The sequence below is a fragment of the Brassica oleracea genome, chromosome C6 (genome assembly GCF_000695525.1).
Source record: "Brassica oleracea var. oleracea cultivar TO1000 chromosome C6, BOL, whole genome shotgun sequence".
NCBI lineage: Eukaryota > Viridiplantae > Streptophyta > Magnoliopsida > Brassicales > Brassicaceae > Brassica > Brassica oleracea.
In genome coordinates, this window is record NC_027753.1 from 36329038 (window position 1) to 36346051 (window position 17014).

At 35.0% G+C, this 17014-nt stretch overlaps 3 protein-coding genes and 1 pseudogene across 3 annotated transcripts; 1 reads left to right on the plus strand and 3 right to left on the minus strand.

The window, feature by feature from the left end:
* Positions 1–40: 40 nt before the first annotated feature.
* On the minus strand, positions 41–3537 carry LOC106298127 (annotated as a pseudogene).
* Positions 3538–6533: 2996 nt separating this feature from the next.
* Positions 6534–7031, minus strand: LOC106298128 (toll/interleukin-1 receptor-like protein). The gene has a single exon (XM_013734212.1). The coding sequence runs from the start codon at positions 7029–7031 to the stop codon at positions 6534–6536; it is 498 nt and encodes a 165-aa protein (XP_013589666.1).
* Positions 7032–9374: 2343 nt separating this feature from the next.
* On the plus strand, positions 9375–11707 carry LOC106299210 (probable disease resistance protein RPP1). The gene is made up of 2 exons (XM_013735335.1): positions 9375–9822; positions 10521–11707. The coding sequence occupies exons 1-2, from the start codon at positions 9419–9421 to the stop codon at positions 11536–11538; spliced, it is 1422 nt and encodes a 473-aa protein (XP_013590789.1). The 5' UTR covers positions 9375–9418; the 3' UTR covers positions 11539–11707.
* Positions 11708–11924: 217 nt separating this feature from the next.
* On the minus strand, positions 11925–14454 carry LOC106298365 (5'-nucleotidase SurE-like). Its single transcript, XM_013734474.1, has 10 exons — positions 14015–14454; positions 13833–13927; positions 13631–13698; positions 13516–13559; positions 13358–13435; positions 13113–13266; positions 12794–12946; positions 12559–12666; positions 12421–12486; positions 11925–12334 (listed from the first exon to the last, which is right to left on the minus strand). Exons 1-10 carry the CDS (start codon positions 14290–14292, stop codon positions 12236–12238), a joined length of 1143 nt encoding a protein of 380 aa, XP_013589928.1. The 5' UTR covers positions 14293–14454; the 3' UTR covers positions 11925–12235.
* Positions 14455–17014: the final 2560 nt, after the last annotated feature.

The following is a 17014-nucleotide window of genomic DNA, read 5'->3' on the forward strand; positions in this document are numbered from 1 at the left end:
ACATAGTTCCAAACCCGAACCAAAGACTATAGAAATTGTGTCACTCCTCTGCAATCATTCGCATTCCACAAGCACTTATCTCGCCCGGTGGAAACTGAAACTGCTCCTCCGGGAGTTGAAGATGAGACTCAAGACGCAACTCTTCGATTTTCTCCGTGTCTATGCTACACGGGACGTTGATGATAATCATGTGATGCCGTGTATCACTCCCTCCTTCCTCAATCTCCCGAGAAAGATGGAGATTTGGTTTGAGGTTAATCCGAATTACATCATTATCATCGTCGCGTTTCCAGTCATAACTAAACGCCGGGAACTGAAGGTAGAACGACCTCTCGGAAGAAACCATGATACATGCAGCGAAGCCTACAAACATGGGAGTTAACCTAGTCTGAGGTTGGCTGATCTTGGTACGTGTCCCATGTGATTGGTTATCAAAATATCTTGGCATTTTAGTTCCAGGTAAGCAAAGAAATCTTAATACGTTGTCGCCGTTTAGAAACCGAGAGATTAGTTGCTCATCTTGTTGCAGGCTAAAGCAATGGCTAAGGTCAAGGTGTTTGATTGAATGGTTCGGTGAAACGGTCACCAGGGAACAACATCCGTGTGCATAGAGATGGTTGAGACTCTGTGGAAGCTCTTCCACTGATTTGAGCTTCTTGCAGTTATTGAGGCAGAGCGTTACCAAAGATGGTAGCTCTCTGATGCTTGCGGGGATTGCTTCAAAGTCATTACCACTGAGGTTTAAATATGTTAACTTAGTAAAATAACTAAGCTGATTTGAGAATGACTGAACATTCTTGCAGTTGTCTAGCTCAAGCTCTTGCAAACTGTAACTGCCTACATCTTGAGAAAGTTCCAGCAGTGACGTGAGGTTGGAACAGTTAGAAAGCTTGAGTGTATGCAACTCCGTCAGCTCCGGCAATGCCTGGAGTGTGACGCAGTTAGCGAGACTGATGTATTTCAACTTAGAGAAGTTCTTCATTGATGAAGGTAGATTGGTGAAGTCATTTCCACTCAAGTCTAGTTTCTCTAGTGAACGCAACCGACAAATGTCTTCAGGGATTTTCTGGATGTTCAAGTTGATTAGTTTCAACTCCGCCAAGCAAGGGAAGCCTAAGAAGCTAATGCAACCGAAGGGAGCACCATCCTCAATGTAGCTAAACCGCTTGATGCTGAGAGATTTAAAATCATAGAAGCTTGAGATAAAAGGAAATCTTTCCTTTGGCATCACCATTGATTCTTCAGGTATGTGTTGCTCGGAGATAAAAGAGAGGTGCTCTGCGTTTCCCCTGAGATGCCACCACTTGATTTGTATCTTCCCTTCTATTGATAAGTTTGAAAGAGAAGTTAGTTTCTTTACTGCTCCGGGAAGCTTCATTATGACTTGCCGGCGTCGCCTAAGTCCACTCTCTGGCAGGACACTCTTTTCTGAGATATAGATAACAAGATTTCTTAAGCCATTGCAATGCGATAAATCGAGTTTTTGCAGGCAAGATAGGCCGCCAATGGACTCTGGAGGTTGCTCCAGTCCTGTACAGCCTTTCATTATCAACTCTTTTAGTCGCGTGGCCCTTGAAAGATCAGGAGTTTTGGTCAGATTCTTCGAGCCAGTAACATCTAGTATCCTCAACTGACCGAGTTCCTAAATGTAAGAAAACACACAAAAGACGTTCAGATATCTTAAATGCTTTGTGACACGCTCTAGTTACTAACTCAATACCAATGTGTTTTGATAGCTTACCAGGGTTCCATCCCACAGACACTCAAGCTTACTGTGACGCAGAATTATTTCAACGAGGCAATGCGGAGAGTATCCTGGAGGCAAACTTGTCATAGGATAAGCATCCCAATGCAGTAACCTGAGATTGCTGGGAAGCATATCTGTGCCTGGAATGAACTTCAGTTTGGACTCTATATCATTCAAATCCGTGAAGGCCTTGAAGAATGTGAGACTGTTGATATCCTTAAGCACATTTCCCTTGATAGACGACGTGTGAAGCATTTTACACATGTTTAGTGCTACACCTTCCGTTGTTGTTGTACCCTGACGAGAGAATCGGAATATAGTAAAACCCATATTAGAACAAGGAAAACGTGAGAATATAAGCTCCACATCGAGAATTTTGAAACCGGACCAACCAATGGTTGAACCGGTTACATAGCCGGATTGGGTCTAATAACTAGTTCTACCATAAACAGGTCACATAGCCGGAGTGAATCTCAACGTTATTAAACTGATAAAAACCATTAAAATTGTCAAAAATCTATAAACCATCCATATAAACATAAACATAGTTTTTATTTATAATATTTTGTGTTAAAGTTCATTTATATTTTAATTATATATATATATCATATTTACTAACATTACTTTTAAATTTATTTACTAAAATATATTAAACCAGATTATTGAACAAGGTTTGACCCGGTCGAACCATATTGAACCGTGATTCAAAAATTATCTGTGTCAGCTTCCGGTTCGGTTTTAAAAACACTGATTTTAAGTCACATTGAATTTAAAAGTGTTCAAACACTTACTGTGTTGTTCTGTAGCACGGAGATGATTGTATCATTTTCCCATAAAATTCGTTGTCTCCAAGGCAAGTAGCCAGATTCTCGGAGCACGATATTTCTTGCTGCTTGTTCTATCAAGACGTGCATGGTGATGCATCCATCAGGTGACATGTCTATGAGAGATTTAGCTTTTAAAGCATTTGTCCTTATGGCACCGTCAACGAGAAGGTCATTTACACGCTGGACAGACTCTTTATTGAAGAGGCATGCAACGTGAAGAAACGCAGCCTTCTCATTCTTGTCTAAACCTTTGTAGCTAGTATCCAAAATATCAATGATACTTTTATGAGGACGTGTTTCAAGAATACGTAATGCATCTTCCCACCCTTCTATCCATGTAATCCGGCGGAGATATGTGCCGAAAGCATCGAGGGCTGAAGGAAGGCCTTGAGCAAGCCTAGAAGCACGGATTGAGAATTGGTGGTAGACTTCAGAAGGAGCTTGCCCTCGTTCAAAAGCAGCCTGTTTAAAGACTTGGATGGCATCATTGCTGTCCAAAAAGCTAACATGGTATAATAGTCTTACTCCAAAGGAGTAGAGCAATCCAAAGTCTCTTGTAGTTATGATGATTCTGCTCCCTGCTCCAAACCAGTCAATCGTTTTCGCCACGGCCTGGAGCTGGTCCAAGTTGTCCACATCGTCGAGGACGACGAAAACTTTACCCTTAAGGTTGGACTTGACAGAGTTGTAACCCTTCTCCACGCACCAGAAGCTGGTCTCTTGTTTTTGGCCTTGGAGAATGGAAATAAGCTTTTCCTGTAAATACGGTAGGCCATTCTGTGCCAAGATCCTAACGTTTTCAATGAAACAGGATGAATCAAACTGACGTGAATATTCTTCGTAGAGATACTTGGCAATGGTGGTTTTGCCAATGCCTCCCATTCCCCAGATTCCTATCACACGAACCTCTTTCTCAGATTCCACACTCAGAAGAGGACTCAGCTGTTCCATGTGAACGTTCATCCCTACGATATGGCTCAAATCTAGTGGCTCCATTGAGAACAACTGATCTGAAATTTTCCCAACAATATCCGCAACCATCGTGGCCTCGTCCTCACTAGCGTGCAGGACAAATACAAAAAAATGTTGCCTTAGATACGTTAACTTCTAATTTATTAGTTCCCAAAACATATGATATATATATATATATGTACTTCAAATCAACAACTAAATCACTGGAAAATTTGTTATTAATTACACTATGTGGCTAGCTTAGTAAGGATGAAATATGATAGATATGAGTATGCATGCACATAAAAGAGGAAAACCAGGGAAGAACCAAGATGAATGTTGCATGTGCAAAGAAGCTAATGACAAGAATACTTTCAGGAAGTATGATAGGACGAGAAAGATCACGCATGCAGGGGAATTAGACCATGATTATCGCCTGCACGTTTTCATAGGCTCAAATTTTTTTTTTTTTTTGGGCTGGTTATAAAAAAAAAAAATTGAAATGCGCACCAAACGCGGGCCGCCACGTGTTAGTGGGGCCTGCTAACAATGCAAGAAATATACCCAAGTCGATCCTTATTTCATCTCTTCTATTACCGTTTTTAACACAAAAAGTGGATCCCACCACTTAAAACCCCCTCTTGTAACCGACGATAATCATGTCCCTAGAGCATGTTTATCCAGGGTCCTTAGTGAGGTTCTTAGTGCGTGGGTCCCCACAAAACCTTTAAAGATCGGTTACAAAAACTACTAATTAAGAACCGATTTTACTAAGTTTTTTACACTGTTCGCGGATTCTAGTGATTCGTGGCGGTCCGCGATTGGTTTGTTTTTTAATTTTTATTTAAAAAAAAAAAAAAAAAACTTAAGAAACCCATTAGGGATAAACATTCTCTTATATATCTACCCTTTCGTGGTCATTTCTCACGAGTAATGATACCAAACAGCTTATTCTATATCTGCGTTTGATTACACATGGGAAATACATTTTTAACTTTCTAACTAACACTGCATTTAAAACTATGACTTTTTTAACTAGAATTTATAACTTTTAAATTAACATTTTTAACATATCAAACCTCTGACTTTATAAAGTATGATGTGACAGAAAACGATGACCAAGAGAAATGATATTGATTTTCTTATAACAAGTTTATATATTTTGATTGATTTAAAAATCCATATAATATTTATAAATCCAAGTAAAATATGCAAATCCAAAGGTTTTCTCTCGGATTTGAGTCTTTGTATTTTTAACTAAAAAATTCAAACAAATCCATTCAAATCCATTGTAAAATCAAATATATTAGTAAATCCGTACGATTGAATAACACTTGATTTAATATAGAGTTTATGAATTATTAAACCAATAACACATGATTTTAATACAGATTTTAAAATCACAGAACCAATAACACTAAATTTAGTTCGGATTTTCAAATCCATTCAAATACAACAACCAATAACCCCTACTAAGATATTTTTTTTAAAGATAAAATTTAGAAAGTTCACATCAACTCTATATTATAGATTTTTTAAAAACTGAATATTTAACAAAAAATAATTACAAATTATAATTTTTGAAAAATATAAGATGTCTTACTATATTAATGGAAAGAAAAAAAGAAGATAAACCATCATGAGCTGCTCACCTACAACCCATGTTCTAAAACGCGCCCGCGAGGACTGCTTAATCGGCGATTAAACGTGAATCGGTAAGCTACCGTGGCGTTTTGCCCCGATTCGTCCAAAAAATCGGATTCTTTACAAAAAGTTTGATTTTTCTAAATTGTAAGCACAATATCATAATTTTCGCCGTGAATCTATCATTACTAGGCATAAACATCATAAAAATCAGTGAAAACGCAGGGGAATCGTGGAAAAAAATGGTTGAAAAACGCAGAATTAGGGTTCTTGAGCGACTGATAAAAGGAAGAAGACGAGGGTAGTATAGTAAATGTGCATTCATTAAAGAAAAAATGAAAAAAATAACAAAATATACAAGACATCGCCTCGAACCCGGGTCTCCTGCTTGTATAAAAGATACGCGAACCAATAGACTACGGTGAAATCTTGTAATGGTTGGACAAATAATAATATATATACCAAACATACATAAAATTAATCCCCGATTAATCCCCGCTTAATCACCGATTTTTTCACAACTCGCTAGGTCCAGGGTTGCCGCACAGATAGCGCGTAGCGAATTTTCGAACATGGCCTACAACCAACGTATTTTTTTTTGTTGATTCTTTTTTGAATTATACAGGGATATCATAGCTCTACAGAAATGGTCCAGACTAATCACGTGTTACCACGCGTCGGTCTCATTGTCCTGGCGATGCCGAAATGGCGATTCTACTTCTCATATTTGGCTACTTGAGTTAGTACAAGGCTTTCAACAGTTTGATGTCAGAAAAAATATTATACTATAATAATTTGTGTTACTATATTCAAAAACAAAATGATATTTTGTGGTTTTGATTCTCGACACTATTTTTAGTTTTTATTTATTGTTTATTTCTAATTTTTATAGCATATTTTTTTATGTTTTCCATAAAATTATTTTTTTAAAAACAAAAATCTTCATTTTTGGTTAATTATAATTTTAGCATTTTTTAAAGTTCTTTATAATATAGTAACTTTTAAAAATTTTGATCAAAAAAAAAAAAAGTAACTTTTAAAAATTTAAAAAAATATTTTCTATGTAAAGTATTTGTGAAAAAAAAATCACGTTATAACTATTTACATTGTCATCTCTCCACGTTATTATTTTTTTGTCACATTATACATTTATATGATCAGTTTTTGAGTGTGAAATGAAGTTCGAGATTTGATATGTTAAAAAAAATCACTCCATTTTGACTTTAAAAAAAACTCAAAACTGTTAAATGCTAGTGAAAGAAAAGAAGCCTAAAACACATGTAAATGTCAATTTAAAAGTTTAAAATGTGATTTTCCTCATTGTTGATGATGCTTATTGTGATTTCACAGGGAAAAGAGTGAACTCACCATTTACTCAAATCCTTGCCTGATGCATCTGCGACCGCAGTGAGAGCTTCTCTCCACTTCTGAACCTTTGCCGCCATTGTTCTTTTCTTGCTGGAAAATAGTAGCATGATTCTTGAACATCCGTACCTTTCTAAAGAAAAGGTTCCTTTCTGGTGTCTTACATCGGATGGAACAACGTTGTAGAAGACTGGAACAGCAGTGAGTAGGTTTTCGTTGTGAAGCTCCATTATCATGCGTAGCTCCTCTAGACACCAAGTGGAGGAAACATAGTTCTTTGAGATAACTACGACCGCAAACTTCGAATTATGTATAGCCTCCTTGATTTCTTCGGAAATGGAGTCTCCAATCTCGAGTGTTTTATCGTCTTTGAATATTTTTTCTATTCCCTTGCGGCGAAATGCTCCGTGCAAATGGCTGACGATGCCTTTGCGAGTGTCTTCTCCTCGGAAGCTGAGGAACACATCGTACTGCCTCACAGGACGAGGTAACTCCATTGGTATGCTATGTTTATCTGTGTAGAATGAACTCTTGGCTTGGACCTTAATAAGGAAGTAGGTCGTTGATTTTTGAATTTTGATGAAGAAAAGTTCAAGAATAAAAGTTGAAGTCAATGTGTTTGTTTACACATTGCCCACGTCGTACATGGGCGAGCGACCCGCCTTGAACTGTAATTTGAATTCTTCAAGTTTGCGACAGATTGGCTTATATTTAAAATTAGTTAGTTGCAGCCTAATTACAGCTATATAATTTTAATTAACAATACGACTGGTCGTCCTGTTTTTGTGTTATTTTTTGGATACTAAAACAATGAAGAGTTGATTCAACATAAACATTAATCGATTAATTTCCTAGGGCAATGTTTAAATCTCGTTGCATTTCGTATTATATGGCCAATTCTCAGAAAAACTAGTCCTATGGAAGTCTTGATCCACTCTCTAAAAGCATTAACTACATAATCGTCAGAACCCATCCAGAGTGGCGTACGCCCCTATCTCACAAGAGAAAGCAAGCTAGTCCTAGTGAAGCCTGGATCAACTCTACAAAAGCATGGACTGCAAGGGTAACTTAAGTTTCTAATGAGAGTGCCTGGACTGCAATGTGTTTCCAAAGCATTCTAGACACATGTCTAGAGTTAAAGTTTTTTACACGCAGGGAGAAGACTCATAGGAGTTCATTCATCAGCCTACTAACCCATTCAAGTTTGTTGCAAGAAACAGAAAAAAATACGAAATCTGCACTGTCTAGAACACGTTTGAATAATGTTAATGAATGGCTATATTGCTGAGTCGATAAAGTGGCCAAATGATATGCTTGCAAAAATGGGTGTCATATAAAAGAATGAGTCGACTATTTTAGTTGATGTGCTCAGTTAGACACTCCCTCTTATACTAGAACGATATTCTCTTCTTTGAATCATTTCTCCTTATGAATTTTAGACAACATAAATACTCTAATATAACATAAAATAGTTTTTATGCACAAGGTAAATTTTAAAGATAACAGAAATCATTATGCGAAAAAACTAGTTTACCCGAATGAATTACAAACATAATTAAAGGGTTTAGATTCCCTCCATTTTAAAGGAAAGTTTTAGTCATTTTGCTAAATGAAAGTTTTATAATTGGTTGTTATACAGTAAAACCTCTATAAATTAATAATTTCGGAACTTTGAAATTTTATTAATTTATAGAGATATTAATTTATAAAAGTTTTCTTCTTTAGATTTTTTATTTTAAGATATATTTATTCTAAGATAATAAAAATATTTGATTTTATTGTATAGACATTAACTGTTATTTTTTGAAATTTGACATTTATATGAATTTTATTATATGATTTGATGTATATAATATATATTGGCTCGAACTTAAATATAGTTTTAGATATAATATTACTAAATCTCATCAAAAATATATTAAGTGAAGAAAATATAAAGATAATTTCATTGTGAATATAAAACAAATAATATAGCAATAGGTACTTACTTATATAAAATATGTATACATATAAATTATTAATTTATAATTTTAATGAGACCATATATTTACATAAAATTTTCTAAAAAAATATTATCTTATTATTTTATCAATTTGTATTAAATTTTGAACCGGCCAAGTTGAGACCGATAAAATTTATTAATTTATAGAGATTAATAATTTATCGAGTATTAATTTATAGAGGTCGTAGAACCAAAACTAACTATGTAAGAGACTTGCCCATTACACAACTTGTTTTCTTTCTCATAGGTTTACAAAATTTTCTTCAAAAGCTATTAGTTCACCAGTTCTCTGATTACTAATCAATGTAATAGATGTTAGATTTGTTTTGCAGTCTATCGTGCTAAACCACTAGTCTTTGACATGATCTTCTTGGTGCAATAGAATCTTTTTGTCAGTTTTATAGTGTTATGTAACTTGTTCAAACTTTTAAACTGTTTAGGTTGTTTAACTTATGCAGATAAGACACATATATAGTTTTAGATAATTCAACTTGATTTCTAAATACTTGGGTCAATGAAAAAGACATATCGTGCCAACTTAGCTAACGCTGTACATCATTTACTGGTATATTCTTTTACTTTAAAAAGTGTTATATCACCATCATTCTTATGTAAAAACTTTATCTAAACTTAAACAACCAGATGTTTTCTATTTATTTTCCAAAAGCAAGGAATGTTTCGTGACTTTATTCGTGAGAAAGGAATATAGACGACTGGTTCACTATTTGTAAAAGAGGTGTGTAGGTCACGTTACTCTTGCAGCTACGACTTTTTTCAGCTGCTTCGTATATATATCATCTCTCGAGAAACTTTAATAAATTTCTTTGCAAAAAAAAAAGAAAGAACAACTTACGAAAGCTTCCATTGGCTTTTCTCCTAATTATGACTCCCCAAGTGTTCGTGAGTTTTCGAGGGGAAGATACGCGAAAAACTTTTGTGAGCCATCTCCTTAGCTCGTTCAAGACCAGTTGCATCACAAGTTTCATAGCCTCTGAGCCTTTAGAGGCCACGGATCATGAGGCTATGGGAAAGTCGCTAGTTTCAGTCCCCGTTATAACAAAGAGCTACTCGGTTTCGGAATGGATGGTGAAGGACCTTAGCAGGATGATAGAGTGTGAGAAGATAGGAACTTTGAGAGTAGTTCCTATCTTCTTCCAAATTAGTCCTTTGGATATCTTAAGTCACGTAAAAAAATACGCGAAAGTGCAGGGTGGGAACTTGGAGATGGTGAGAAAATGGCTGACTGCTCAGGTGTCTCGTAAACCTAGCTTCCATTCCAGTGACTGGTACAATTGTTTGTTATTATTTATTCGTTTAATTTTGTTTTTAGATTGCAAGTTTTTTTTTTCTTTTCTTTTTGTGCTAATGAGCAAATAGCCAAATTAATACCGTTTTTATGTTAAGGAGTTAATATTAAAACGTAATATTCTATCAGTAAAACTATTTTTTATTCTGAAAATGCTACACAAAAAATCACAAAATAACATTTATAAAAAAGTATATCTCTAGAACTTTGGGTTTAAGATTTTAGAATTTAGAGTAATAAATATGTATTTTATCTTTTGAAACTTTTTTCATTATTTGTTAAGAATATTCAATATTTTAAGGTTTAATAATTTCTATTTTACAATTTTCAGTTTTGCATGCTGTTTTTGATAAAAAGACTTTTTCTTCTATAAATAAACTTTGCTCTATTATATATATATATATATATATATATATATATATTTTTTTTTTTTTTATTTGAAACAAGGATTGTAATCAGTGGCGGAACTACGCTATAAGGAAAGGGGTCACATCACCAACACGATTTATTTTAAATGATATTTTCTCTCTAAAATATGGTGAAATAATCAAGAAATTAATGTATTGACCCCTTAAAAAATGTAGCTGTTGTTAAATTAACCTGCACTGATTGTAATAATAGTTATTGATCGAACTTAGTTTATATTTAAAAAAAAAAAAAACTCATTCTACATGATAGGGAGGACGACTCAGAGCTGGTGGATAAAGTGACTGAATTCGTTTCTAATATCCTGAAATCTTCCGGGCCAAGCTATTATAGTACTGGTTTAGGTCCGGTTCGGAGTTTGAAGCTAGAGAATGAGTTCAGATTAACTCCCACGACCACATGTGATATTGAAACTAACCAGAGATCATTCCCGCTCAGCTTTCGTTTTACGCCCTACGACTCCACTTACTTGTCGATTATGTACACGAAGCTTCGCCTAGCAAAGTTGCGTGGTTTAGTACAGGCTGTACAGCGTGCAGAGTCAGGTATAATTGGTATCTGTGGAGTTGAAGGTGTTGGGAAGACAACTCTTGCAAGGGCCCTTTACGAGGAGATCTCACCAAGATTTCAGCACCATTATTCTACCAATATTTTCAAAGACGACAAAATATCGTTCCTGTGCCCACCCAGTTCACTGCAGGTGCAACCTATAGAAAGGTATAAGAAACTTAGCTCCGACAAGGGCATCAAAGAACTGATGGGACACCGCAAGGTTCTGCGTGTTGCTGATGGTGTAGATGACATTAATCAGCTAAGAGGTATAATTCAAGATGCTAGTTGGTTTGGACCAGGAAGTCTAGTCATTGTGATCACACAAGACAGGTCTTTGCTTACTCAATGTGGAGTAGAACACATCTACGAGGTTGAGTCTCCAAGATACGAGGAAGCTCTTGCTTTCTTCTCAGAGTTTGCTTTCAAGCAGAGCAGCCCTCTCCCCGGTTTCGAAAGTCTCTCCTTCCAGGCTGTACATTTGGCGAATCGTCTTCCTCTGGCCCTCAAAGTGTTGGGGTCGTTTCTACACGATAAGGGAAAAGATGAATGGGTAAGTACATTGCGTGGACTGGAAGCGTCACGTGATAACTATGCTTCGGAGGTTAATAGGTACCTAAGAGCAGATAACTATGCACCAAGGCGTCCGATCAAAGTGGACAATCACATTGGAGTAGATGAAGCAAACTGTTTCCCGCTATATTGCTTGGCTCTAGAATGATCGATCATTGGTCTTGTTCAAAAATTATGTCATTTCTCCACATGGATTTGTTTGAATTAAGTAATGTTGTGCGATTTGTGATTGAATAAGACGAACAAGAAAATATGTTCGTCACTAAACTCGTTTGTATGCTTGTCGTTTGATAATGTGTGCATGTGTGTATTTTTCTTATGTTGTATTGTATGTGATGGGTGGATTCAGCCAAGTCTCGTAACTCGTAAGCATTCGTTTGACTCGGATGGCATAAGAACTCTTTTAAGTCTCGCAAATATGCAGCATGTGAATAAGTTCCAAGACAATAAATACAATTGAAATCTGGCAGCTGATGACGGAGAGTAATTCACCTTTATATCACTTTTTTTTTGTTTTGTTTTTGACAATCAGAATGTGGATCATGTTCTATATGCCTGTCACTCAATCAAAAGGTATACAAGAAAAAAACAATGTTGTATGAATGAGAAAACAGACCGACCCTTTTTCAATTACAAAGGTAAGCGTTCCCAAACAGCTACTGACGACAATCAATAAAAAAACAACCCACGAGACTTGTAGGGGGATCAAACAAATAATATAGAAAAATGCGTGTTAAATAACAACAAGACCACAAGAACAAACAAATGCAATATCGAGTTACCAGATTTGTTGGCAGGGGTTTTGGCCAAAATCATGCAACATAATTTACTGACTATGACCTTTTTCATTGATCAGAGTTAAGGGCTTTGGAGATCCATTCTGACACTGCGGCATGAGTTTCTGAATCCATTTTTGGAAGTAGGGACAGTGGAGTCACAGATACCTGTCATTACAAAAAGGGCAAGTATTTAGATTAGTATCAATAAGGGTTGATTCAGAAAAGAGCATATGATCATCATGTCAACTTACAAAACCATCTTCTAGAGCCTTGATATCCGAATCTTCATCCGTATGTTCTTCTTCTTTAGCCACAAACTGCACATACACATATTCAGAACTCAGGATCTAAGACACTTGAAGAGAACAGAGTTCAAAAAATTTCTTTACCTCTAGGCGAAAGTATTTCTTAACACGGCTCTCAGTTTTAGGTGCAACACCAACCGATTCAATCTCCACAATACTCTTCTTCTGTGTTGTAAAACGACGAGCAGCCCCCTGATATTGCCACATATCTTAATCTCAGTGGTCTTATTAACTAATCTTGGACCTTCAGAACCAACAACAAATTACAGAAATAACAAAGTTGAAGTTTAAAACTTGTGACTAGGAGGAGTTAACTCACAGCAGCTGAAGCATCTCTGCCAAGCTGGGCAAGCTGAGCTCCTAGGCTTTGTTGGTCAGACATGAAATTCCCAGCACCAGGGTGGCGGTTAGCTGAAACAGCTTGCCAGCTAGGACTCTGCCTCCACATGCTTTGTTTTGTTACCTTGAAACCCTATTCATACGTAAACGAAACATCAACTTCCCTAAACCATTGAATAGTGAGATTCTAATTTTCACAACAACAAAGAACACGGTGACCAATGCAGGCATAGATTGTGTTCTTAGCATAAAGAATCCGAACCATTCAAAAATCAGTTTCTGATAATAAAAAAAAAAACCTTGTTTGAAGAGGGTGATGTTGGAACTGCTATGTTGAGAGAGCAGTCTTTAGGGAAAACTCCTCTCTGAATGTCTCTGATAGTTGCGTTTATCAAAGGTAAACAGACACCAACAGCCTCCTTAAAGTCACTTTCTTTGCTTTCACCTTTCTTCCTATAATTTGATTAGGAAAAAAAAAAGTGTTCATGGCCAAACACGTCCACATATATAGCAGCACGCATGCATTCCCATAATTAAAACTCACCAGTTCAGTGATATTGACAAAGAAGGTACTCCAGAAACCAAAGCTTCCCTAGCTCCAGCCACTGCACCGGAATAGAACCTGAAGGATGATTCTCCCATCAGGAAAACACATAGCTCCATGGACAGACAAGGAATATATACAAAGACAAAAACACCTACATCTGATGCCCACAGCTTGATCCCTGATTGATTCCACTAATCACCTACAGAAAATAAGCAGAAATTACAAGATAGTACCATAACATCTCAATGATGATTCTAATAAAATACTAACCAGTATTGGTTTTGACCAAGCGAAAAGCGCTCCTGATAATCCTAACGAGATGCAGTCCACAGGAGTCCCTGAGAACAACAACAACAACAAATAACCTCAAAGCCTATGAATCAACGGATCTTGTTCCAACAAAGACTCCAGCTTTCAGATTAAAAAAACGTTCCTTTTTGTATTCATAATCATTGAATCAGAATGCACAAACCTGAAACTTCAAAGGCGGTGGCACCTTTGATATCAACGGAACTCGCAGCGATGGTTTCTCCAGGAGTCATAGAATGAGAAGAAACCGATTTGTCCCTGCCCACATATCCAATTCACAAGCCTTACCAAAAGTTCCAAACTTTTTAACAAGAAAAATGAACAAAGGGAGAGAGAAAGGCGCACGTTTGAGGAGCACAGACGTGGACATTGTAGAGCCCTCCGCTAACCAAAGCCTCAACGAGAGAGACGAGCCCAGGAGAATCAATCCCATCTCCATTCGTGACTAAAACGATTGGTCTTGAGTCATCGTCGATCTCCTTCTTCTCCTCCTCCTCCTTGGCCGCAACGGAAGTGGAGGGAGGCTCCTCCTCCGATTCATCGCTGCCTCCTTTTCTCTTGGAAAGCACGTCCTGGAGATTGGAGACAAGCGCGGCTGACAAGCCGTTGTTCTTCGATGTCATCGTATTAGAAAAGAGAGATGAGGAAAGGGAAAACGAAGAAGAAGGGGACTGGAGAGAGAGCGGGTCTAACGGAGGAAAGAGAGATAGAAAGCTTGAGGGAAGAGATTACTTTGTGAACTGTAACTATTCGTTTCCGCTTTAGATAGAGAGAGAGAGAAGAAGAAGAACAGTGACGCGCAATTTTTCCCAAATTTAATTAATTTATATTATTAAAATACATTTGGAATAGTGTTTTTCCTAAGTAAAATTTTAATTTTTAATTACGCATTAAGACATAGAAACCTTGGAATTTCATAGAGATTGATGTTTTTTTTTCTTTTCTTTTTGTAACTAATTACGGTCAAAAGGATGAAATGGTCTACATCTCATAATTATTCAGTTATCCGATGTCATAAGAAGAATTATGGCAAACATTTAAAGTTATTGAGAAAAAAAATAGTTTGAACCGACAGCATTATAGTACCATGTTGGTTGAAGATTAAAACTGTTAATTGTGTTGCCATATCATATGCTTTAATGGTGCTGAAATATTCATTACTATATCAAAATAGCCTTTTTGGTTTATTTAGTTAATTTTAGTCACGTTATGTTATCAAATGCTTTGGTGGCTTATTCCAGCTAATAATTGATTTTTGCTAGGTACGGTTGCATACTATTAATGATATAAATTATTTTAAAACTGATTATGAGTGACAGAAATTAATTTAGGGTCTAAACTCTGAAGGTCAACAAACTAATTAGAAGATTAAGGTGATCGCCTCTCTAATCATAAAATGTCAAAGGTTAGCGAGCTCCTTGATTTTTTTATTAGTTGGAATGGTGTGATCGTCACGTCGTGATGACTGTGTGAGTAACTAATATCGATTTTATATTAACTGATTCAAATGAAAACATGAACTGTTGTAAAGTATACCTTATGGTCCTTATCCACTGGCCACTTAAACAAATTCAAAAACTTTATACATTTCTACAAGTTATGGGCTCTCTTTTGCCTTTAATTAGACTTTGGATCTTTAACAGTTGGCTACGAATATTTATAGAACTTTACAGACATAAAATGAGTATTCTGTAATTGCTAAATTGTAAAACTTCTAAATTAAGAATAGCCCATTTCAATATTTTCCAAGCTAAAAAGGGTATTAGGCCTAATTAACTGATTAGTGGGCCGAATAAATCATCTAAGGCTACATACTATTTTAACTTCAGAAAGGCAATACGAACTGCAAATCCTAAATTTATACTAACCACTGGCTAAATTCTATAAATAAATGTCATCAGAATATAATATATATTATTATTTGCGATGTGATTTTGAGTATATATGGATTTTGAAATTCAATTTAGTATTCAAGCTCACGTTAAAGTCAGAGTTATTAATATCGTTTATATCTTTAATGAATAAAATATATAAATTAGTTAAAAATAAAAACGAATTTAATTTTGTTTGTTAAAATAAGGGATTAAAAATAATAATAATAAGAATTATCTAAAATCTAAATATTATATTTTAAACAACGAATATTTTTTTTAAACTAAAAAACATTTCAATTTTTTTTGTCTTTTTATTCATTTAATAATAAAATTTAGAAGTGATGCCAAAAAAATAGAAATTAGAAATGATGTTAAATATTCTAAGGCAACAAAATATATGAATTCGAAGAACCAACCCGGCTCGAAAAAGTAATAGTGAACCAAAACTGAAACTAATTAAATATATGAGTGATTTAAAACTTTGATATCTGAAGAATCTGAATCAAATCCGACCAAACCGAAATATTTTGAGTACCAGAAGATATATAAATCACAATTATATACTTAAAATATATTAATTATTTTAAACTGAATATCTAAAAAATATTCAAAATAATTTAATATCTAAAAATTACCAAAAATAGTCACAAGTAAAAATATCTAAAAATAGCTAAAAGTTTCAAAACACCAAAAATATTCATAATACCTATTTGTTATCCACTCAAATATCCAAACCGAACCAATTTTGATGTTAATTTTAGTATTTAGTCTTACATAATTCTAATATATATGTTGTACATTGTTTTGAGGATTTTAAATATATTTGTATTTTTCTCTTTTTTTACATAATTTAATGGGTATCTAAACTTAAATTGAACCTGTAATGATCTGAATCAAACCCGAACCAAAATTTATAAATATATGAATAGGATTAAAATCTTTAACTTCTAAAATCCAAAACCCGGATAAACCGTACCAAGCCCGAATAGATACACGAACATTCACCCCTAAATCTTTCTTACAACAAAGCACCAGAACCATAATTGGTTTACTACATTGTCTTAGATAGTGTTTATATATATATATATATATATATATATATAATTATGTGTTTATATAGCATATATATATATATAATATTGCAAAATGATCATCTTACTACTTTTCAAATACATTATATTATATAAACTAGGGTAAACCCGCCAAACGGGCGGGTGTGTAAGTGAAGAAACCATAGAATACATATTTAGATTAAGTGAAGAAACAATATAATTCATATTTCTTTTACGTACATTTAAAATACTCACACTAAGTATTTAGAGCGTTCACTATTTTTTTATTTTTTTTTTTGTTAAAAATCACAGGTTTGTCTAATTTATAAGTTGACTTTTTTTAGTGAATGGTTATATATTATGTTTGAGCAGTTATTTTATAAATTATTTACTTTTATATGATATTTAAATATTGAGAA

Bases quoted from the DNA above. Each gene is read 5' to 3' on its own strand.
- LOC106298128 (XM_013734212.1), bottom strand. From the start codon at position 7,031: ATGGAGTTACCTCGTCCTGTGAGGCAGTACGATGTGTTCCTCAGCTTC.
- LOC106299210 (XM_013735335.1), top strand. From the start codon at position 9,419: ATGACTCCCCAAGTGTTCGTGAGTTTTCGAGGGGAAGATACGCGAAAA. The intron at 9,823-10,520 runs GTACAATTGTTT...TCTACATGATAG, and splicing joins AGCTTCCATTCCAGTGACTG to GGAGGACGACTCAGAGCTGG.
- LOC106298365 (XM_013734474.1), bottom strand. From the start codon at position 14,292: ATGACATCGAAGAACAACGGCTTGTCAGCCGCGCTTGTCTCCAATCTC. The intron at 13,699-13,832 runs GTTTGTGCATTC...TGTTGTTCTCAG, and splicing joins CACCGCCTTTGAAGTTTCAG to GGACTCCTGTGGACTGCATC. The intron at 12,487-12,558 runs GTAAAGAAATTT...GTGTATGTGCAG, and splicing joins AGAAATACTTTCGCCTAGAG to TTTGTGGCTAAAGAAGAAGA.